The sequence below is a fragment of the Capsicum annuum genome, chromosome 3 (genome assembly GCF_002878395.1).
Source record: "Capsicum annuum cultivar UCD-10X-F1 chromosome 3, UCD10Xv1.1, whole genome shotgun sequence".
In the NCBI taxonomy this organism is placed as follows: Eukaryota; Viridiplantae; Streptophyta; class Magnoliopsida; order Solanales; family Solanaceae; genus Capsicum; species Capsicum annuum.
Genome location: NC_061113.1, coordinates 268,403,369 through 268,424,217, shown reverse-complemented (window position 1 = coordinate 268,424,217; position 20,849 = coordinate 268,403,369). Strand labels below are relative to the sequence as shown.

The window sequence follows — 20,849 nt, the reverse complement described above, 5'->3', positions numbered from 1 at the left end:
CAAAAAGGAGTAAAACTTGTACGAAGGGACCATGCACGCAACGTCAGCAGTTCAGCATAACCATTACAGGGCACCAAAATAAATCAACACAGTGGCCGTCAGTGTAATCTGCATTGGGATTGTTTCCTCATAGCCACAACACGATCATCAAATGTATCATCTGTGTTTCTTATATCAGTACATATCACCCATGTTTGGCATGCGGTTTGCAAGTGGATTTATCTCTCCTTGACGGTCCACAATGGCAGCCTCAGTTGTCGTCAATAACAAAGAGACGCTGCAGTATATATCTAGTTTCTGTTAATACAAGTGAAAGATTTACCCAGTGCTTTACCGGAACAGTTTATGATCCGTACCTGGCAGCATCCACCAATGCTGTTCTAACTACTTTCACAGGATCAATAATTCCAGCCTTCACCATTTGTTCGTACCTACCTGCTTATGCAAAACAGAACGAACATATGTTTTTACAGAATTACGAGTAAATAGCAGCTAACTTGTTATTTCCTTTTCAAGTATTCTATGCCCATTAAGAAGCATATATATAGATTTCTGAATCATATATTACAACGGCATATATAAATTTAATAACCAAAAAGAGAATGTCGCTGTCAAATTGCTTTTAAAATGTTCTGAATATTTCATAAAGGACGTGTTGTGGAAAAATCCACTATATGCAGGGAACAACTAAAATTCTATAAATGTAATGTGCCCCAAGAACAATTAGGAAAATAGCACTTCCAATGTCCCATTTTAGATGCAACAAGTATAATTTTCAACAACTTTGTTTTATTTACTGTACTTTCTTTAAACAGTTTTTAAACAAAAAAGTCTAATTTATATAGTTTCTGAATGTACAATTATGATCTCGATAGTTATTGATCTTATCTTATATTGAAAATCAGCTCAGAGATTGAACGGTTTGCACTCTGAACCACGTTACTCATTTAGAGAGAGAGAGGGTGGATTATTTTATTTAAAGTGCATTGAAGATAGAGGCGGAGCCAGGATTTCAAGTAAGGGGATTCAATATTCAAAGAAAACTAAGTCGAAGGGGTTTCAACAGCTACTATAACCACATAAAAAATAATTTTAATCATGTATAAATAGTATATTTTTCCGTCAAAGGGGGTTCGACCCTATCTTTCCTTTCTCCAACTTCCGCCTCACTGGCCCCTCCGACCTGAAATAGTGTGCAGATCCAATTAGGCTGCAAAGAGTGTTATCAAATGCAAATGTAGGCTGCTCAAATCTTGAATATACCTTGAACACAGCAACACCACCAGATAGCTTTGATAAACGCTCCTGAGCTTTCTCCTTATCAAACATGGCACTACTCTTTTCCTTCGCTATCCTTAGCTGTTCACAGATGCACAACTTGTCAGTGTTTATTCAACCAGGAAACATGCACTGTCAATGATTAACCAAAAATTCAATAAAACGGCTCTCTGTTTCAGATATGCCCACAGGAAACTCCCTTCCACATAAGAATTTTTAAATACAGCAAGATAAATTAACTCGAATAGAAATATATGATAGAATGTCTTCTCTTGGCTCTTCAAAGGTATAACAAAGTAAGACAAAGGAAATGTGTACAACACCCACAGTAATTTTCATAATACCATAAAATGAAACAAGGGGATAAAGCATCACTACCTGCTCACACCTTTCTTCAATTAGTTTTTTGTCCCCACCTCCATGCAGAACTAAGGTGCCATCAAGGGAAACAGTAACCTGCAAAAAAACGAGAGAGTTGTATACTATGCATGTATAGAAACACTTCAAATTCATGCAAAGTGAAAATGAATAGTGAATACACAAACCTTTTTGGCAGTACCAAGCATATCAATTTGAACTTTGTTCAGATCCAAACCACGTTCTTCACTAATGACCTGTATAAGATATTAAGCATTTGAAACTATAGTGGTAAAACAACGATAAATTAGGGTATGAAATAGATATCTTACCTCTCCTCCTGTAAGAACTGCAAGGTCCTCCAAGTTGGCTCTTCTATTATCCCCAAAACCAGGAGCTTTAATGGCACAGACCTAAAAGTACAATGAAATTCTGCTGTAACGAACAGGGAGTAATTGCAACGATGTGCAGAATAATGATCCTCAAACTTATACGCTGAAACAATTTACTCACTCTGTACCAATTTATGTGGCACCGTTTGATTAGACACAAAAGCTTAAGAAAGAAAGGAGGACTTTTGAAAATTATGGTCTAAACCAAATCTTAGACATTTGTGTGACTATAAATCATTTTGTTAAAGGTAAAAGGGGAGTTTTTAAAGTTAAGTTGTTTCTAATTATAGAAAGATAACATTCTTTTTTGGACAGACTTAAAAGGAAAGTGGGCCAAATAAATTGGGACGAAGTGGGTAATCAAAAATAAAAACAAGGCCAAAGTTGGCTCTTCCATTATCCCTAAAATGACACTGTTAATGGAAGACCTAAGAGTTACTTGAAAAATAAAAGATATTCTGGGTATGAACAGGGTACTAACTACAAATGCGCAGTAAAATATCTCAAATTAATATGCTGAAACATGATAATCAAAAATGAAAACAAGGCCACCACAGACATGGCCCACATAGAGAAAATTCAATACCTTAATCCCAGCACGATGCTTATTTAGGATAAGCATAGCTAATGCATCACTTTCCACATCTTCAGCAACAATCAACAGAGGCCTCCTTCTCTACAATAGAGATAGAAAATAATATTGTGATGATGATTTTATATTAATTGCAAAAGAGCAATTCCTTTCCATTTTCAAAGGTATTCACTTCTACGGCTACTATTCAACATTGGTAGTTTGCAGATCATTTTATCCCAACAAAGTAACCTCTCTGGGATGTGGCACTTACAGCCATGCAACATGGATGGAAGGCTCCCTTTATAAAATGGTTCATTGAGCTCTTTTTCCGAATTTGCCTATTTTCTTTGCCAGAAGGACTTTTTCTACTCACCAACGTGAATTATCACTACTTTTGAAAAAATAAAATTTCTGAATTATTACTTCTTTATCCCAAAAAAGAAAAAGAAAAAGGAAAAGAAATTCATCATGCTTGTTGATGTAGAACACACTTTGAAGTTAGAAGATCTCTCCAAAAAAGAACATACACGCATAAACTCTTAGAAGATACCAATTTACCTTAAGAGCAAGCTCCAATATCCGCACAAGTGAGTTCAAATCTGAGATTTTCTTGTCATGGATAAGGATCAATGGATTTTCCAATTCCTGTTTACATGCAAGTCAGAATATCATGTCATGAACTTTAACGTCTAACACTCCCAAGTCCCCAATTGAGAATGATTCTCAATAGTAAAATACTACATACACATTTTTGAGTCTTCTCATCCGTGACAAAATAAGGAGATATATAACCTCGGCCAAGCTTCATGCCTTCCACCACTTCCAAATCATTATCTAAGGTATTTCCATCCTGTTGATTCAAAACATATGAGATTTCAATTTCAAGCTTAAATAGTTGTTAATATATATTTGTATCTGAAACACTACTTTCAGCATTACTTACAGCAACAGTAATCACTCCTTCCTTCCCAACTTTTTCCATGGCTCGAGCTATTAGTTCCCCAATTTCATGTTCACCATTAGCAGATATAGTTGCCACCTATTCGAAGTAAGATATTGAATCCTCAAAAGGGGGACCACTTATGGTGAAAAACATGTAAGAACTCCAAATGTGTTTTTCTCAGTTAACAGCACTAGCCTTCAATGAGTCTTCTAGCATAAGTTATAAGGAATGCACAAATTAAAGGGTTTCCAGAAACTAGTTTGATTCACATGTCATGCAGTTAAATTCCAATCACAGCATCATTGTTGAGCATGCAAAGAAAAATGAAAGAAGCAACAAAAAAATTTATGGAAGGGAACTGGAAGGAGAACCAAGTATTTCATAGTATTTTTAGAAAGATGAGATTTTCCCAGTTGACAAGTCAGTTTGGCAAAACGAAGAGCCAGAAATCACAAATAGAACCGGTAAATCAATAATGGAAAAGCTACTTTGACTAGTTGGAGCAGTCTGGTGAAATGGTTCTGTGTGAAACTGAATTATGACTTGCAGAAGGCAAGGCTTAACTAAGGTTCAGATTATATCTTGTGTGTTTGTTCGCTGTCCCATCTAGTTCAGTATCCCCAAGTAGTTAGGTTTGAGGTTAATCTATTGATTGATTGATTAATCTGTTTGTCCACAATATGATCAAGTTGGCTCTAATCTCCATTGGCCTTTCACCTGTGTAATCTCCTCCGGGGTGCTAATCATGACTGCTCTGCTCTTCAAGTCAGCAACAACAGCATCAACAGCCATGTTAATACCACTACGCAAATCCATCACGCTTACACCTGCAGCAACTGCTTTGCAACCTTCTATAAAAATTGCCTGAGTAAGCACAGTTGCACAGGTGGTACCTGTTGCCACATGAAAAACAATTCAGACAAACTCGTGAAAAGCTTGGCGACCACAAGCTACAACCAGCGTACTGAAAGAGTGCACCTCAAAGATTCAAGATTATATACACTAATGATTTCTTTTCAGGAAATTAAAAGTGCTGAATGTATAAAATCTCCTTTACCATGGAAAAACATCTACTGCAAGTTCACAAATTTATTATGATTCACGAATAGGCTAATACAAAGTAGAGATCTTACCATCTCCAGCAACTGAATTAGTAGCATTTGCGACCTGCTTCACAAGATCAGCTCCCAAATTCTTTGCCTTTTCACTAAAGTTGATGCTTTTGGCTACAGTGACACCATCCTTTGTGACCTTGGGATTCCCTGGGCTTTTCTCAATAATCACATTACGACCCTGGATTGAGTCAAAAAGACGAAGAATTGTCTTCAGTGTGATGATGATAAGTTTTTCTTTTCAATAAAGAGACCTGGTGAAATGCAATATTCTAGATGTTGTAGATTTTCTCTATTATCCATTTATATCTTGGGGGAAGTTATTTGCAGAATGTTGAACCTTTCGTAAGAAAAGAATGATAGAGATAAGTGAAATCCAAGCATCCTTTAGTGCTATCACCTCTTTTGCCCAAAAATTAAAATTGGTAAGCTAAGCAAATGCAAACTTTGCATCCTTTTGGGTGGGTGGGAAAAAAAAACACTCAAAAAGTTTCCTCGAAAGGTCACTGATGAAAATTGAGACCCAAAAGTCAGGTTCCATCCAATATGGCTTTGTTCTTCACCAGGTACTCAATAAACAAGAAACATTTTCAAGTATATGGATGTGTTGCTCGTTAAGTATTCATATTATGTAAAAGAATGTTAAAAGCAGAAAGGAAAGCCACATATTTTGTACGATAGTTACATATCAGCAAGACGTCTGATTAGTTTCCTTTTTTAATTAACATTAAGATCCATTCCAGAATTTATTCCTAATATATGATATCAGTAACATAGTATAAATCCTGATTACCTTTGGTCCCATAGTGACTTTTACAGCTTCTGAGAGCTCATTAACCCCTTGTAACATGGCTAACCGTGCGTGGCTACCAAAACTGATATCCTTGGCTACATAATTTCTGCTGGAGATGAACCTACTAGAAACCTTACCCAACAAAAAAAAGGAAGATAAAAGTAAATAAGCCATTAATGTAATATAATCCAAGGGTGCAACCTAATGATCAATAAAGTGAGATGAGAACCATGATGTTACGAACCAATTGTCCCACATTGGAAAAATAGAGAAATGCTAAGGGGATTATAAGCCAAATGGGTTCTCCCACTGATTATACTAGTCTTTTGGGTTGGGCTCTTCCGTTTAGTTTATAACACATGAGATCACTAGGTGATTTCTTTCCACTGTCCTGGTCTTGCTGGTATTTCCATACCTAGCAGCAAACGGGGTCCGTGCCTGAATTCATACCGAATCAGACAGAGTTAACCTAGTACCCGTTGCTAGTGGGAGGTGGCATGGAATTTTAGTAGATGGCCCGGACACCACGGTTATTAGATAATAAGCCATAAATGTAATATACCCAATTGACCAAATCAATTATTATGACACAAATTCGATACTCCAAAGTTAGAATTGGGATTGAGTATTATGAAGAATTAAATAAAACGTTCCAATAATAATCATAGTAGAATGGATATTTTACCAATTTCCTGGAAGTTGAGGACCTGAAAAAAAAGAAGTGTTTACATGTCAGTGAACTTTGTAAGTTGAATTTGAGAAGAAAATTGTGACAAAAGAGTATGTGTGCATACACAGAGAGACCTGATTGATGAAGCAACAGTTGCAGCAGCTCTGAACATTGCCCCTATAATTTCAATATGTTGTAAGAAGAAACGGGAAAAATACAGTACAGCTGCCGGAAGTAGCAGAGTTGGCAGGGAGTTTTCTCTGCTTCCTGTCAAAATGCTTTCTGTAGGGTTTATGGTTTAAGAAATTCCTTTTTTTTTTCCTTTTTTTTCCTTTTCTTTTTTATTTAGTTAGTGTATTTGATATTTTTGTTTTCTATTTTTCCATCCTAACTTCCAAATAGTATATTTTTAAATGCTTTATAATATACATTCTTTATGTATAGATCTTTGTTTTTGTTATTGACATTTTTTACCTTCGGTTAAGAAGATGATCGTTTTAATTGTATCTATTATGAAACTATTGAAATTAAGAGCTAAATACATAAAAATTTGATTTTTGAAGTAGAGTCGATGGTTTATATTATTGAAAATAGCAGAACACATAAATTTTGAAGAGGGGTAAAGTAGTGTTACTCAAGGTTGTCTTGTCAAACTTAGTCAGTTCATCAGCTATTTGATTTTCAATGCGATAGATATGACTAAAATTCGAGTTATTGAACTAGATCGTCAGTAATTTGAAATCAGATAGAGATGTAAAAAAAGATCGATTCAAGTACACATAAGATTGATTAATAATTGTGAATCAGTTTTTTGATTTGTAGAGATGAGAGCACTAAATTACATGTAAACTGAAGATCGAGTAAGAGTGCGGCAAGTTTATAATCTAATACGGCATGGCAAAAAACTGATAGCAGTATATCTATGAATCAACTGTTTTTGTCCCCATCTAGTGATTGATATGCTCTTTTTTCTATAAGTATTTTCAACAACAAACATATTTTTTTGCATTGAAATAACTAAGATTTCTTATTTGTTTACGGTGTTAATTATTTATCTTTAGTTAAAAATAGAAGTAGAGGACATTATTTGCTTCCTCGTCACTTTAAAAGGTAAAATAATATGAATAAGTTATACATGAAGTGAAAACGAAAAACGAAAACTAAATTTTTGTTAATGAGAAAGTTAGAATTTGCTCTTATTCCAGACTCATGGAGCACTAATTAATCAAACAAACTCATCTCTTTTATCTATAATTTGTCTGTCAAATCTATTGATAGTTTCTACAAGACAAAAATTGTGGTAAAAAGGATGGAAAATAAAGTGAAAACAATTTTGTTGTATTTGAATTGATACAATTGCTCCTCGCTTTGTCTTTTGAAAGATCTTAGGACTTTCATCCAATTTGAATCTTCAAATTTTAATGCATCCAAATGAGACTATTTTATCAAATTTATTTTCTACATTCACGAAAAAACTCAAAAAATAAAAGAAAAAAATCACAATTCCAAGAAATTCCTTTGTTAGGAAGGATTGAAGGTGTGCCTCCCTAACACCTCCATTTTTATAATATTTGACCGCAAACAACACATAATTTGTTTAATGCAAAAAAAGAAAAAGAAAGAGGAAGATAAATTCAAACAAAAAGTAAAATAATATGGATGATCTTCTTTTTTTTAAACAATATGCATGAAGTGACGAGGAAAAACTCTGACTAAAATTTTGTTAAGAAGGAAGTTGGAATTTGCTCTCATTCCAGACAAATGGAATATTGATTAGTTAAATTTAAGTATACGCATCTCTTTTAGAGTATATATTATTTGACTATTAAATCGATTGACAACTCTTATAAAATAAAATTTGTGATAAAGAAAGAAGAAAAAGTCAATTAAAAATTATTTTATTGTATTTGAATTAACATGATTGCTCCTCTCCCTGCCTTTTGAAAGATCTCAGGACTTTTATCCTTTTGAATCTTCAATTACTAATGAATTCAAATGAAACTATTTTATCAAAATTATTTTCAATATTCACAAAAGACCTTGAAAAAATAAAATAAAAAATTTGAATCATAATATGAAGAAATTCCTTTGTTAGGAAGGAATTGAAGGTGTGCCTCCTTAAAAACTTTCATTTTTCTAATATTTGATCACAAACAATGCATAATTTGTTCAATGCAAGATTTTTTTTAAAAAAAGAGAGAGATAAATAGATAGATATATAATAAAATGTTTATTTGCCGATTGTCTTTACTACAAAACAAGGTGGAAAGTGCAAAACATAAATTCTCTTCAAGTTGGTAAAGTTTTAAGTAAGCATTTTGAAAAATTATTTGTCTGTATTAAAAATAATTTGTGATTGGATAATTTTTTCTCAAATCATATTTTAAAATGTTAGAAATCGAAAAACAGTACGTAAAGATTACTTTTAGTGGAACATTATTTAAGAACATGTATCGCTTTTAACATGTTTGATTAGTTTTAAAAGTGTTTTTTAAAAAATAATTATTTTGAAGAGTATTAATTTATATTTGACTAATCAATTTTAAAAAAACTTTTGCGAAATTAATATTTTTAGAGTAACAATTTGTGCTTGATTTAAATTTTAAAATTAGTCTAGAAAAAAAAATAATTTCCTATCTCATGGAAAATAAAAAATAACTTATGCCACTACTCAAAGACTTTATCAACTAGTTTTTCAAACAATAGATCTGTGTAATTCCAATTTTGTATCTTAGAAAACAAAATCTTGATTTTTTTGCAATAAGTTGGAGCGGAAGTGTAAACCAAGACAATGGGGTCCAAATTGAAAAGAAGCAGATAAATTAAGGGTGCAAAACGCAACACACACAACTCTTTTTCTTTGTTACTGACGCCTAAAATTCCCTCTACCGCCTCAAATATAACGCCATTTCAGCCAAAAATGTCACCACTCGCTCCCCCGCTGCGGCGAAATTCTCTTTTGACCTTTTCAAATAGTACTAATAATTATAGTGTCCCAATGAGTTTATACATATCTTTAACTAATTTTATTTGTTCGCCGAAAATTAACCAAATTAATATTTGTCCCTGTTGCAAATTGAAGCTGAAAGTGTTTAATTGAACCACCTGCTTGTAAGTTGCCGTTTCTCTTTATTCCACTCCTTTTCTCCGATTTAACAATTCAAAAGAACGCTGAATCCGTTCTTCCGATGTTTTGTCTTACGGTTAACTTTACGGAATGTTGTGAATTTTTAGTAAGTCTCTTATGATCGTAAGTTTTTGATTTGCGGTGCAGGATTCTCTCTATGGTTCAGAAATTGTGATTGTTTAGTAATCAATCTGCTCTTGGAGTATTAGTGATTGAATTTCACTGTGAGCTTTCTGAAACTGGTAAGAAACGCATATATGTGTAGCTTTGATGTTAATCACTAAAATGTGGATGTACATGTTATGATTTCTAGCTATTATGTCGTTTTAACTATGAAAGTTCAGTAAGGAGGTTCAAAAAAATGAAATGTTGTGCCTAGGAGTTGAACTTTTTTTTGCCCTTTTTCACTTACGTGCTATTCCATGGATGATGTTTAAAACTGACATTGTGTCTTATATTCTACAAGGTAGCTCGAAGCAAATTTCTGAGTGAATCTAGTTGCAAGTAGTGTTAAATAAGCAATGGAACCAAATGTTGGGCTAGGGAACAGTAATGTGGAGCCTCGAGATGATATGGAATTTGATACACATGAAGCAGCCTACGAGTTCTACAAAGAATATGCAAAATCGGAGGGGTTTGGCACTGCCAAATTGAGCAGCCGTCGTTCTAGGGCTACCAAAGAGTTTATTGATGCAAAGTTTTCCTGCATCAGATATGGTAACAAGCAGCAGTCTGATGATGCTATCAACCCTAGACCTTCTCCTAAGATAGGTTGTAAAGCTAGTATGCACGTGAAGAAAAGGTCGTCTAATGGGAAGTGGTACATTCATAGTTTCATAAAAGAACATAACCATGAGCTTTTACCAGCTCAAGTGCACTTCTTCAGAAGCCACAGAAATGTTGATCCGCTTAACAATGATGCAAAAGTTCGACGGAAAAAGATGTTGGCTCCTGTATCAAAACAGTATGTTGCATATCAATTCTCTGGTAATCTGGAGAATCTTTTCAGGAACCAAAATGACAGAGGTCGAAGTTTGTCTTTAGAAGAAGGAGATGCTCAGATTTTGCTTGAACTTTTTGTGCACATGCAGGAAGAGAATCCAAGATTTTTCTATGCTGTAGACTTAAACGAGGAGCATCGATTGAGAAATGTCTTCTGGGTTGACGCCAAAGGCATAGATAGCTATTCCAAATTTGGTGATGTGGTGTCATTTGATACTACATACTTCACAAACAAATATAAAATACCTTTGGTTCTCTTCATTGGAGCAAACCATCATGTTCAACCCACCTTACTAGGTTGTGCTCTAATTGCTGATGAGACAGTGCATACATTAATATGGTTGATGCGGACATGGTGCCTGGCAATGGGTGGACGAGGTCCAAGAATTTTGTTATCTGATCAAAATGACAACATCAAAGCAGCTGTTGGAGCAGTATTGCCAGATACCCAGCTATATTTTAGCTTGTGGAGTATATTGGAGAAGATCCCAAGATGTCTTGATTATCTCAGCATGTGGCATGAATTATTTATGGCAAAATTTAGTAAATGCATATATAAGTCATGGACTGAAGGGCAATTTGAACAGAGATGGTGGAAGTTGATCGAAAAGTTCAATCTTAGAGAAGACGAGTGGGTCCAATTATTGTATGAAGATCGCAAGCTTTGGGTGCCTAGTTTTATGAGGGATGTATCTTTTGCCAGCTTATCTATGGCTTCAAGAACAGAAAGCTTAAACTCTTTCTTTGACAAATATATCCAAAGTGAAACGTCTCTTCGAGACTTTATTGGACAACATAAGCTAATTCTTGAAGACTGGTATGAAGAGGAAGCCAAAGCTAATTTTGATGCATGGCACGAGATGCCTGAGCTTAAGACTCCCTCTCCCTTTGAAAAGCAGATGTTGCTTATATATACTCATGAAATATTCAAGAAGTTCCAAGTTGAAGTATTAGGAGCTGCTGCATGCCATCTAAAAAAAGAATCAGAAGATGGCACATCTATAACATATTCTGTCAAAGATTTTGATGCAAATCAGGACTTCATGGTGGAATGGGATGCACCAAGGTCGGACATATGTTGCTCATGCCATTCATTTGAGTACAAAGGTTACCTTTGTAGACATGCTATTGTGGTTCTTCAAATGTCTGGTCTCTTCAATATTCCTTCTAAGTATATATTGCAACGCTGGACCAATGTTGCCACGAGCAGGCGTCCCATAGGCGAAAGACTGGATGACGTGCAAGCTAAGGTCCGTCGTTATAATGATTTGTGTCGAAGAGCAATAATATTGGGTGAAGAGGGATCGTTGACTCAGGAGAGCTACAACATTGCTGTTGGTGCCCTTAAAGAAGCTTTAAAACAATGTGCAACTGTGAATGTCACTTCGGAGGCTAATCTTAGATCAGGTAGTACTGCAACCCTTGCTATCCAAGATGTTGATGAACAACGTGCAACTGTGAATGTTACTTCTGAGGTTAATCTTAAATCAGGTAGTACTGCAACCCATGCTATCCAAGATGTTGATGTAGTATGTCAAGGAAACACTTCTGCAGCTAGAGTGCCAGGGTCTTGCAGTAAAGCGGCCCAGACAAGCAAGGGTTCTAAAAGAGCAGATCCTGAAAATGAAATGGCAGTCAACAACAACACTTCTAATAAAAAAGGAAAGGTTAGAAACTTTTATTTTACATGTCCTTTTCTTTATTTGTTCTTCTCAGCCACAAGCTCACCCTAAGATGAACTTCTCTTACAAGTGTTATTCATTTTTATCAGGTACCTTTGGAGCCAGATATTGCAAACAGTGCACAGGGAGTCTTTGAGCAAATGGTTTGTTCTGCTAGCACCTACTCTAATTTTGAGAATGATCCTTCTTTTAAGTGAGTTAATGTATTGAACCTTTTGGACAACTAGACATTACATGTGAGGAGACCATAGTGTTTTATTCATTTCTGTAATCTTCTTTCTGTTTTTTTTATTTGCTTCTTCGTTTTTTGAAAAATAAAATTTGGTGCTACAGTTTTTTTTTACCAAAATTTCCTGACTGGAGCTTCTGGGAAGAGTTTATTTGGACACTAGTTTCTAGAAACACGCAATGTGCGTGGACCCTTGTCAATATGAACAACAAATTATAAATTCCATTTAAACAATGCTAAAGTTGAGTAACTAAATACAAACTAATAAAAAAGTAAAAAATCCTAAAACTGATGAATACCAATCCTATATGGCTTAACAAAGGAAGAAGATAAACAACAAACAACAAACAAAATACCCAGTGTATTCCCACACAGTGGAAAGGATTTTCACAATTGGATTTGCGGGGGATCAAAGCAATGTTCATTGCTATTGTGGGGAATCAAGCTTGCATACTCCATGGGGATTGAACCCCCTTGACCCACTCCTCCACAACAAAGGAAGAAGATAATAAATTTATAAGTTAGATACAACGTTATATTAATTGATTGCACTAAATCTAACTTTTAAAAACTAAATAATTTCCTTAAATGTATGTACAGATTATATTAATGTACAATGACAAACAAATATATAATAAACATTTAAAATGGAAATGCCAACAAATGCACTAGTTAAATGAAAGTCATGTCTGGAGTAATTCCAGTTACATGCAGTTCTGTACCGATTGAACCTCTATAAAATGGAATGAAGATAGATATATATATACGTACATGTATATACATGTCCATACATATATATACATGGCGTCCAGGTGCACCAAAGCTTTTGTATTTCTGCCACAAGAGTCTATTGTACATATATATACATGGCATCCAGGGCCAACCACAAGAGTCTATTGTACGCAACCTTACCTTACATTTCTGCCAGAGGCTGTTTTCAGGTCTTGAACCCGTGATCTCCTAGTCACATGACATCAACTTTATTAGTTACTCCAAAGCTATATATGTATATATAGTCACGTTAGATGTAAATGGTCTATAGTCATGTTAGATATAAGTGGTCTATAGTCACGTTAGATGTAAAGATTCATTAGTCATTAGTCTTTCTACACCAAACAAGTCACGTGACGTTCTTGAAACATTGTTACCTCATTGAAAATAATAAAACAAAAACATACTTTGGAGAGAAAAAACTTGGGATGCAGTCATTGCAAGCTCATCATCTTTATATATGCTGATGGTAGCAATCCTCGTGATGAGAATGTTGCTTTGTTATGGGCCTTCCTTTTGTCTATTAACACTAAGGAGGAGTCTTCTTGCCTGACAGATGAGTCAACACTAAAAGATTTCCGTATTCCTGCAAACCATTATGAAAGATTTGCTACATATACACAATAAGAACTAAAATCGGCCAAGAAAGAAACTAAAACCCCACTTGACATTTAAAGTGATCCTCTTTCTGATCTCCCAAGCTTTGACTCACAACCTTCATTATGGATCTCAACACTTCATATGTATTTTCTAGGTAGTCCTAGAATATTTAGATAATTTTGAATGAGGAACACAATAAAGGCAAGTTGAAGAATGGAGACGGAAAAGAGACTTGGAGATGTTGTCCAATTTGCTTCCTCGTATAGGTTTGAAATGACGTTTTATATAACTTTCCATCAATAGCAACAACCCAGTGTAATCCCACAAGTGGGGTCTGGGGAGGGTAGAGCGAACACAAACCTTACCTTACCTCTGAAAGATAGAAGTTGTTTGGCGGACCCTCGTCTTAAAATAGAGCATGTCCAAGCAGTGTGGACAAGAAACTGCAGAAATGTAAGCAGTAGCAACAACAAAAAAATGCGATAATTGAAGAGCGCACACAGAAAAAACGCAAATGATAACTGAAATCTAGGAATAAGAAACTACGAGGATAGTGCTAAGACCACTGGTAAGGAAGAAGGTCCAAGTACGAGCACCAAGCCTGTCCCGTAGGAAAGCGGGAGAATGCTCAACTACCAAATAATCTTCTACCCAAATTTGAAACCTCCAAACCCTTCTATCTAAGGCCATGTCCTGGTAAGCTCAAGATGCGCCGTGTCATGTCTAATTACTTTCTCTCAATATTTTTTCGGTCTGCTTCTGCCTCTCTCAATGCTCTCATTCCTTTCAAATATCCCTATAATAAGGAAGACATAGTGCTCGTTGATGTCCATGATTCCAATATGGCCGTATTAATAACCTCACACTTCCTCGTTGGGCATTTATACTTCTCCTTTCCACATGCCCAAATCATCTCAACCTCGTTTCCCTCAATTTGTCCACTACATGAGCTACTCCTACCTTGTCCCATACATTTTCATTCCTAATCTCTTCTGTATGTCCACACATCCACCTCAACATCTTCATCTCAGCAGCCTTCGTCTTCTGAACACGAGTTCGTAACTGGCCAACACCCCATCCCATGCAATAAATAAGTGGTTATTAATTCTTTCCGATTGCAAGAACTATGTTCGCCCACATTATTCGATAAGTATTTGTATTTTTAATGTTTACATACATGATATATGAAAAGATTCAATGCCTTAAATAAATTCATTAATTTTGCAATCTAACTTTTAACTTCTATAGGGCGGCTATTGGTTTGAGAGTAGTAATGAAGAGAACTGTTAATGTGTGGTTAAAGTGATATAAATAATATTAGAATTAGTAGGAGTTATACAAAATCCGGAGGAAAAGATGCAAGCGTAAAGCCTCAAAATGGTATTTATTCTCATTCTTTTTAAAAATAATATTATTCAGCAACAGTTAAAATAACCAGTTTTTTACTTGAAATATTATCAATTTTATCAGAATCAATACTTAGTCATCATGTTGTTAATGGTGTTGTATTTCTTGAATATTTATCGCTTTAGGGAGCAAGGAAAAAAGAATATTACAGCTCTAACAATGAAACCATGCATCTTAATAAAATGTAAATTTATATCTAGAGGCAAAAGAAAGAACCAAAAGAATAAAATAAAACAAAATATGACAATCAAGACGGGCGCATTAGCTTTAGGATTTTAGTGTATAAATCATAGTCCAAAGATATATGTGATTTATTTTCTTTAAATAGGTAGGGTTGAGACATCGTTTCGCCACTAATGTGGTTAAAATATAGTTGAATAACGATAAAGTAAGATTAAACTAATTAGAAAGCAACAAAACAACCATTATGGATTAAGGTGTTGTCTCGTAGCTGGTTTGGAGTTGAGTTATGCAGGTACTTAATTCTGCATAAGTAATTCCAAGTTTGGTAGCTAATTAGGAGGTAAAATATTCATGCATTATATTAATACTGGTGTTTGATTACATGTATAACTTTTGAGGGAATCTAGGTATTATATTATGCAACATAAAATGAGGAATAAGTAATATATGTATAATAATACATGAATAACCGATCCCTACATAAATAATACATAGATTCTCTCATAACTATCCCTACATCACTAATAAATGCATAACGCTGACCAACTACCAACGACCCCTAAGTTTATCTCATAAATACAAGTGTGCCTGTATGGTACTCCCTTCGTTTCATAATAAATGAATTGTTGGATTTTGACACACAGATTAAGGAAAAAGCATTTAAGACATAAATTTAACACAACTTTTCATTTTTACCCCCAAAAAAGAAAAAGCTTACCTTATAATACTTTTTCAAAAGTTAATTGGTTGTCAAATCATAAGGGTAAATTTGGAAAAAAACTCAATGATTCACTTATTTTGAAACACCAATAAATACCCCAACAATTCACTTATTCCGAAACGGAGGAGTAGCAATTAGCCCAACAAAGAGCAGCTTCTCTAACCGTAAAAATAGATTTGTGTGGGTGTTGTTGCTAGAACTAAGAAAAATAAAACAAACAAAAGGAACAGGCTTTTATGTGATCTCCTCTTGTTATTTTGTTGTAGGTTCTCATCTTAACTATCTATTTGTGCAATTTGTTTTAGAATATACTTAGAACAGATAATGCCATATATCTGGCCCTTTGGTTTAAGAAACTTCCTTAAAGGGTACCCCCATTGAAGAAATAACCTACACCATATGTAATTAGAGTAAAATCAATGTATACCGATTAAAAAAAGTAAATAGTAAATTGGTCGATTTATCTAAGATCATATATTTTCTCGATCGGCAACAAAACCATAGCTCCAAATTCAATGTTTCCAGACGTATCTATTCATTCATGTTTCCAGACGTATCTATTCATTCTTTTCTGTGAAACCAAGATACCTCTGAATCATCGTCAATGACTGTTCTTTCCTAGATCCAATAATAAGACTCAAAGATTAACAATAACTTATCTTGATTGTCTAATTAAAAATTAAGTTTTCTAAATTACCTCTTCCATATATTTGTTGTTACATCAGGATGAGCCCTTCACTATAAACAATCTTCTATTAGACGAATCAATCTTTACCATCTCATCATGCTATAATGTTTTGTTTATATATTCATCTTCTTTAGGCCTAGTCCATGAAATGGAGACCAAAAAGGTGGCTAGAGATATACGTATGAAGTTCTCAAGAGAGGCATTACTGTTCTAAACACAGTTTTCTGCGCCCGTCCGTAGACTTTGATCTTAACAACTAAGGTTAAATTGCTTGGTTTAGTATAAACACCCAATGCCTGCAAGTATTTATTATACTTTAACAATCTTTGGTGGTATAATGAAAAGTCTATTAACAACCTTGGAATGGCACTATGAAAATTAGAACTGTCCATTCGTTGTCATAAGAGATTTTATCATATGAGTTATCATTTTTCTTGTGTCAAAAATCTTGGGTATGGAGAATTTAGTCCCTGAAAATGGTTACAGTGGCATTGTATTTGGTAGAATATTCCTAATTTGAATATATTAGTAGCTGTCTCTTTTCTGTGCAAGAACTCATCCTTAGTGTATCGTGGTGATCTATATAATTTACACGTGATCTAAATAAAGCGAACTGGAGTGAGGCCATTAACAATTGCTCCAATGACCTTCATTACCATACTAATGAAAACACCACGACCGAATTTCACATCAAGGGGTGCATATTGTATTAACTAAAGTTTTCTTGTGATAACAGTGATTTGTTGAAAAGTAGCCAGAAAGAATTACTTATTGTATGCATAACAATCTTTAGCCATGTATGTATTACGACGTTGCTCAATCGAGACTCATTTAAGAAGCCTTGTATGCTTAATTTTGCTTAGAGATAGTGACATTAGAAGTATGAGCTGGGATATATAGTAGAAGATGCTGAGTTTTTCTGAGAAAGAATCTTGCTTGAAGGATACAAAGGTCATTCAAATTTTAATGGATAATTTTGTAATTTAACTTTTCACTTTGGGGCTTCCCACTTATTAATATTGTATGATGTATGATGATCTGTGATGTTATGATATATTGATGCACCTAAATGTTGACGAGCTAGAAGATACAGCTCAGGTTTATCATTTATGGGATGATGATGTCAAATGAATGTTAATGTTGTCGTCTGGGAAGATCTGCTATTTCTTGTACTTCTTTTTCTGGACTTCTTTGGACTATCTTTCCCTTGAGCCGAGGGTGTTTTGGAGACAGTCTTTCTACCTCTGAAGTAGGGGTAAAGTCCGCGAATACCCCCCACTTTGTGGGATTGTGTTATGTTGTTGCTGTCGTCTGGGATGGACATGATTTTTCTATCTTTGTGTGGGTGCGTGGGGAGCACAGCTATCCACTGGACAATGATTAAACAAAACCAGAAGCTGTTGTAATCTGCTGCAAAAAGGTCTGTAGAACTAAATGGTAAGGATAGAAGTAATGGGAGAAGAAGGTTATGTTAGATAGCAGATTGTTGACTATTTGGAACCTTAGTTATGTCTTTTAACGATATTACTTCATCAAAAAATGAATGTAGTTACATGAGCCGAGAGTATCATAAACAACCTCTCTACCTTCAAAAAGGTAGGGGTAAGGCTGCATACACCCCAGAGTCTCCAGATTCCATTTGTGGGATTACCCTGGGTGTGTTGTATTTTGTTGTTGTAGGTAAGCACATTCAGTTGGTTCTCTTCTTGCTCTATCGCTTATGATCGGCAGTCTTCTACTCTTTGCACAACATAGGCTGACCTTCATTTTAATGTGTATAGGATATGCCGGGTAGCCTGGATTATCATCCTGCCAGATTCATGACAACACTATTAAGAGGTGGTGATATTAACAAAAGAGGTGCAGAGTTACTTGGACAGTTGCTGCAGGAACAAAATTGAAGGGTCATACATCAAGTATTGGCGGAGGAACAATTTATGTTTTTAGATTGGGTTGTTCCTCTCAAAATGAAAAAGGTATATTATCATTTATATATAATGTTGTACACTTTTTTCAGCTTCAAGACCTATTTTAATAACCTGCTGACTACATCACTAATCATAAGATGCAAAGATTAAATTTAAATGCTTGATGTCTGAGCACCTGCAACAGCAGAGTCAAATCTCTCAAATGCGAAAAAGTAACTTGCTTGTGTAGTACCCGAGATTCCATTTTCCGGTGTTGCAGTGTGAAAGGCTCTGCACGTCAAATGGAAAGGAGGAAGGGGCGGTGGGGTGGGGGTAGTTGGGTTATATAATCTTCGGTCTTATGGAGCGTACCAACTCAGACAAGACCCGTACTCAAATTGCCTAGTTTCTTCTTCAAGAAATCTGGCTTGCAGCTTCCTTAGTTTCTGTTTTATTCCTAGTTTAGCTTTTATTACTTTTCCTTCTATTGCTTATGGATAGTGAAAATTCATATAGCCGATCCCAACTAACTTGGGACTGTGTCATGTAGGGTTCTATTGGCTATGCTGCAGTGAAGGGCCAAACATCTTTTGATGTACTGAAAGGAGGAGAGTATTTTTAGGGAAAAGAATCTGTAATTCCGATTTGTGTTTTTAGTTCTATACTTGTTGAGTGTTTGTAGGTTTAGCTAAATAACTTTTAACTGATTAATTATAATCTATAACTCAGGTACAAAGGTCCAGCTCCAACAGCTTTGCAGTATAAGATTTAAGAAATTTACAAGGAGTTGATCTGAAGGATGGTTTAGTTCAAATTTTGATTTGTTCATTCAACATATATGTCTAGCTAGTTTAACAACCGGTAAGTTATTGAGAGCAGTACTTGAAAAATTAGGTTATTGGATGGGCTGTCACTGTTAAATCATCAAATTGATTGGTGATTTCATTGAAAAGAATCAGAAATATATTCTATTAAAAGATCTGATTACTCAGATTATGTAAAGATATTAGTAGTAGTTATGAAATCATCATCGAGTGAGTGAAATGCCAATTCTTTAGGTAGCACGTTTCTAGTTCTCCCCAGAATTAGTAGCTGAGTCGTTGTCGATGAGGAAATCGAACGAGGAAAAATTTAGTTTCTTATTCAACCGTCTAGATGTACCTTTGTGGATCTGGCGAGGGTGGGTGTTCGATCTTATCCTAACTTATAGAGAGATTGTTTTCGATAGGCATTTCGATAGGCATCCTGCATCCAGCTCTGGATAGAAAAGTGATGTCAATTAATCCGTTAGGAAATTTATCTAGACAATAGATAATATAGCAGTAGAAAATGTGATAGTATCAACCTTGGAAGAAAAAAAAAAATCGAATTTTGAGTTCCAACTTCACGTTCTACACCAAGTGTTCCAACATTTTGCCCATAATTCAAGTTTTCCTAGAATATTTTCGGCTATAACATTTCTTCGCTTCCCACTGTATGTACACGTGGCATAATTGGAAGGAAATTTAATTGGTCCTATTAATTGCTAACCTTTGTCATCCATCCATGTTCTTAAAGTTTGACTTTTTAAAGATTGAACAAATATTAGTAACGAAAGTGGAGTAATTAATCACATGCAGTGGGCTTCCGGTGGTTTGCAGTTGAATCCTATTAAAGCAAAAAAAAAGGCCTATTGGTGAACTAAACTTTCGCTTTGTGTGGGGTCAGGAAAAGGGCTGGACCACGATATGTCAATTATAAGTTGTCTTATCATGCATTTCTATCGGAGATCGTCGAAAAGGGGCGAATTGCATAGGTCAATTGACACAACTTTACTTTACATTTCAGAGACTGTTTTCACTGTTTAAACCTGTGAACTCTTAGTTACATGACAATAGCTTTACCGATTACTTCAACTTGAATTTCCGTATGATCATATTTATCAATAACTCTAAGCTCTCCTTCTGATTAAAGAATCAATAGTCGTATTAAAGAAACTAGGTGGGTCCACTTCCCTAATTAGTTTTATTCAGAAAAAACAGTAGGAAATAATTGAAGTAGTGAATGAGCTGCTAGTGGGACTTGTGTAGAATTTGGGAAATGCTTATCTGGCGAGTCGTCGCAATCATTGAACTTAGATAGGAAAGAGGACATGGACTTTCATAATTGTCCTGCATATGGCATATCACTCTATCCATTTTGAAATAAATAAATTAAATAAACTGTTAGAGTTATTTTTTAATATTTAAAATAAATAAATTTTTGATTTTTTATGAGATATGTCGGATATTTTTTTTAATTTTATCATTTCATTTGATGAGGTTCTTAAGTACAGAAAGATTCATAGGTCGAAGTAAAAGGAGCTCAGCTCAGGGGCCTGTGTGCCTTGTTTTCAAGCAGTGGATAGTTTTTATATTCCCTAGGGCTTTTAGTC

The 20,849-nt window shown here is 34.9% G+C and overlaps 2 protein-coding genes across 8 annotated transcripts; one reads left to right on the top strand and one right to left on the bottom strand.

Annotated features, from left to right (window-relative positions):
• Window positions 1-206: 206 nt before the first annotated feature.
• On the bottom strand, window positions 207-6,457 carry LOC107861730 (chaperonin CPN60-like 2, mitochondrial). Of its 3 annotated transcripts, none has more exons than XR_007054004.1 (15): window positions 6,254-6,457; window positions 6,135-6,156; window positions 5,450-5,581; window positions 4,678-4,837; window positions 4,262-4,437; window positions 3,545-3,640; window positions 3,347-3,451; window positions 3,160-3,246; window positions 2,614-2,703; window positions 1,968-2,048; window positions 1,824-1,892; window positions 1,657-1,734; window positions 1,264-1,359; window positions 357-1,183; window positions 207-277 (listed from the first exon to the last, which is right to left on the bottom strand). XR_007054004.1 is itself a non-coding variant. In XM_047410173.1 (15 exons), the coding sequence occupies exons 1-15, from the start codon at window positions 6,289-6,291 to the stop codon at window positions 415-417; spliced, it is 1,296 nt and encodes a 431-aa protein (XP_047266129.1). In that variant the 5' UTR covers window positions 6,292-6,457; the 3' UTR covers window positions 357-414. The 3 variants fall into 3 exon arrangements, 1 of the variants encoding a protein (XP_047266129.1); XR_007054005.1 differs by having other exon boundaries at window positions 6,244-6,456; XM_047410173.1 differs by lacking the exon at window positions 207-277 and having other exon boundaries at window positions 357-435; window positions 1,139-1,183.
• Window positions 6,458-8,961: 2,504 nt separating this feature from the next.
• On the top strand, window positions 8,962-19,427 carry LOC107861731 (protein FAR1-RELATED SEQUENCE 4). 5 transcript variants are annotated; one of them, XM_047410171.1, is made up of 8 exons: window positions 8,972-9,230; window positions 9,394-9,488; window positions 9,713-11,655; window positions 11,740-11,915; window positions 12,020-12,073; window positions 18,311-18,505; window positions 18,987-19,070; window positions 19,166-19,427. In XM_047410171.1, the coding sequence occupies exons 3-6, from the start codon at window positions 9,768-9,770 to the stop codon at window positions 18,428-18,430; spliced, it is 2,238 nt and encodes a 745-aa protein (XP_047266127.1). In that variant the 5' UTR covers window positions 8,972-9,230; window positions 9,394-9,488; window positions 9,713-9,767; the 3' UTR covers window positions 18,431-18,505; window positions 18,987-19,070; window positions 19,166-19,427. The 5 variants fall into 5 exon arrangements, with proteins under 5 accessions (XP_016562565.2, XP_016562567.2, XP_016562564.2 ...); XM_016707079.2 differs by having other exon boundaries at window positions 8,962-9,230; window positions 9,713-11,915; XM_016707081.2 differs by lacking the exon at window positions 18,987-19,070 and having other exon boundaries at window positions 8,962-9,230; window positions 9,713-11,915.
• The last annotated feature ends 1,422 nt before the right edge of the window (window positions 19,428-20,849 follow it).

What these genes read in the sequence shown, in the direction of transcription:
- LOC107861730 (XM_047410173.1), bottom strand. Translation starts at nt 6,291, where the DNA reads ATGTTCAGAGCTGCTGCAACTGTTGCTTCATCAATCAG. An exon ending in AGCATCGTGCTGGGATTAAG is followed by an intron (nt 2,049 to 2,613) that starts GTATTGAATTTT and finishes TTGTACTTTTAG; the next exon opens with GTCTGTGCCATTAAAGCTCC. An exon ending in GTGGTGTTGCTGTGTTCAAG is followed by an intron (nt 1,184 to 1,263) that starts GTATATTCAAGA and finishes ACACTATTTCAG; the next exon opens with GTCGGAGGGGCCAGTGAGGC.
- LOC107861731 (XM_016707081.2), top strand. Translation starts at nt 9,768, where the DNA reads ATGGAACCAAATGTTGGGCTAGGGAACAGTAATGTGGAGCCTCGAGAT. An exon ending in CTTCTAATAAAAAAGGAAAG is followed by an intron (nt 11,916 to 12,019) that starts GTTAGAAACTTT and finishes CATTTTTATCAG; the next exon opens with GTACCTTTGGAGCCAGATAT. An exon ending in AGGGAGTCTTTGAGCAAATG is followed by an intron (nt 12,074 to 18,310) that starts GTTTGTTCTGCT and finishes TAATGTGTATAG; the next exon opens with GATATGCCGGGTAGCCTGGA.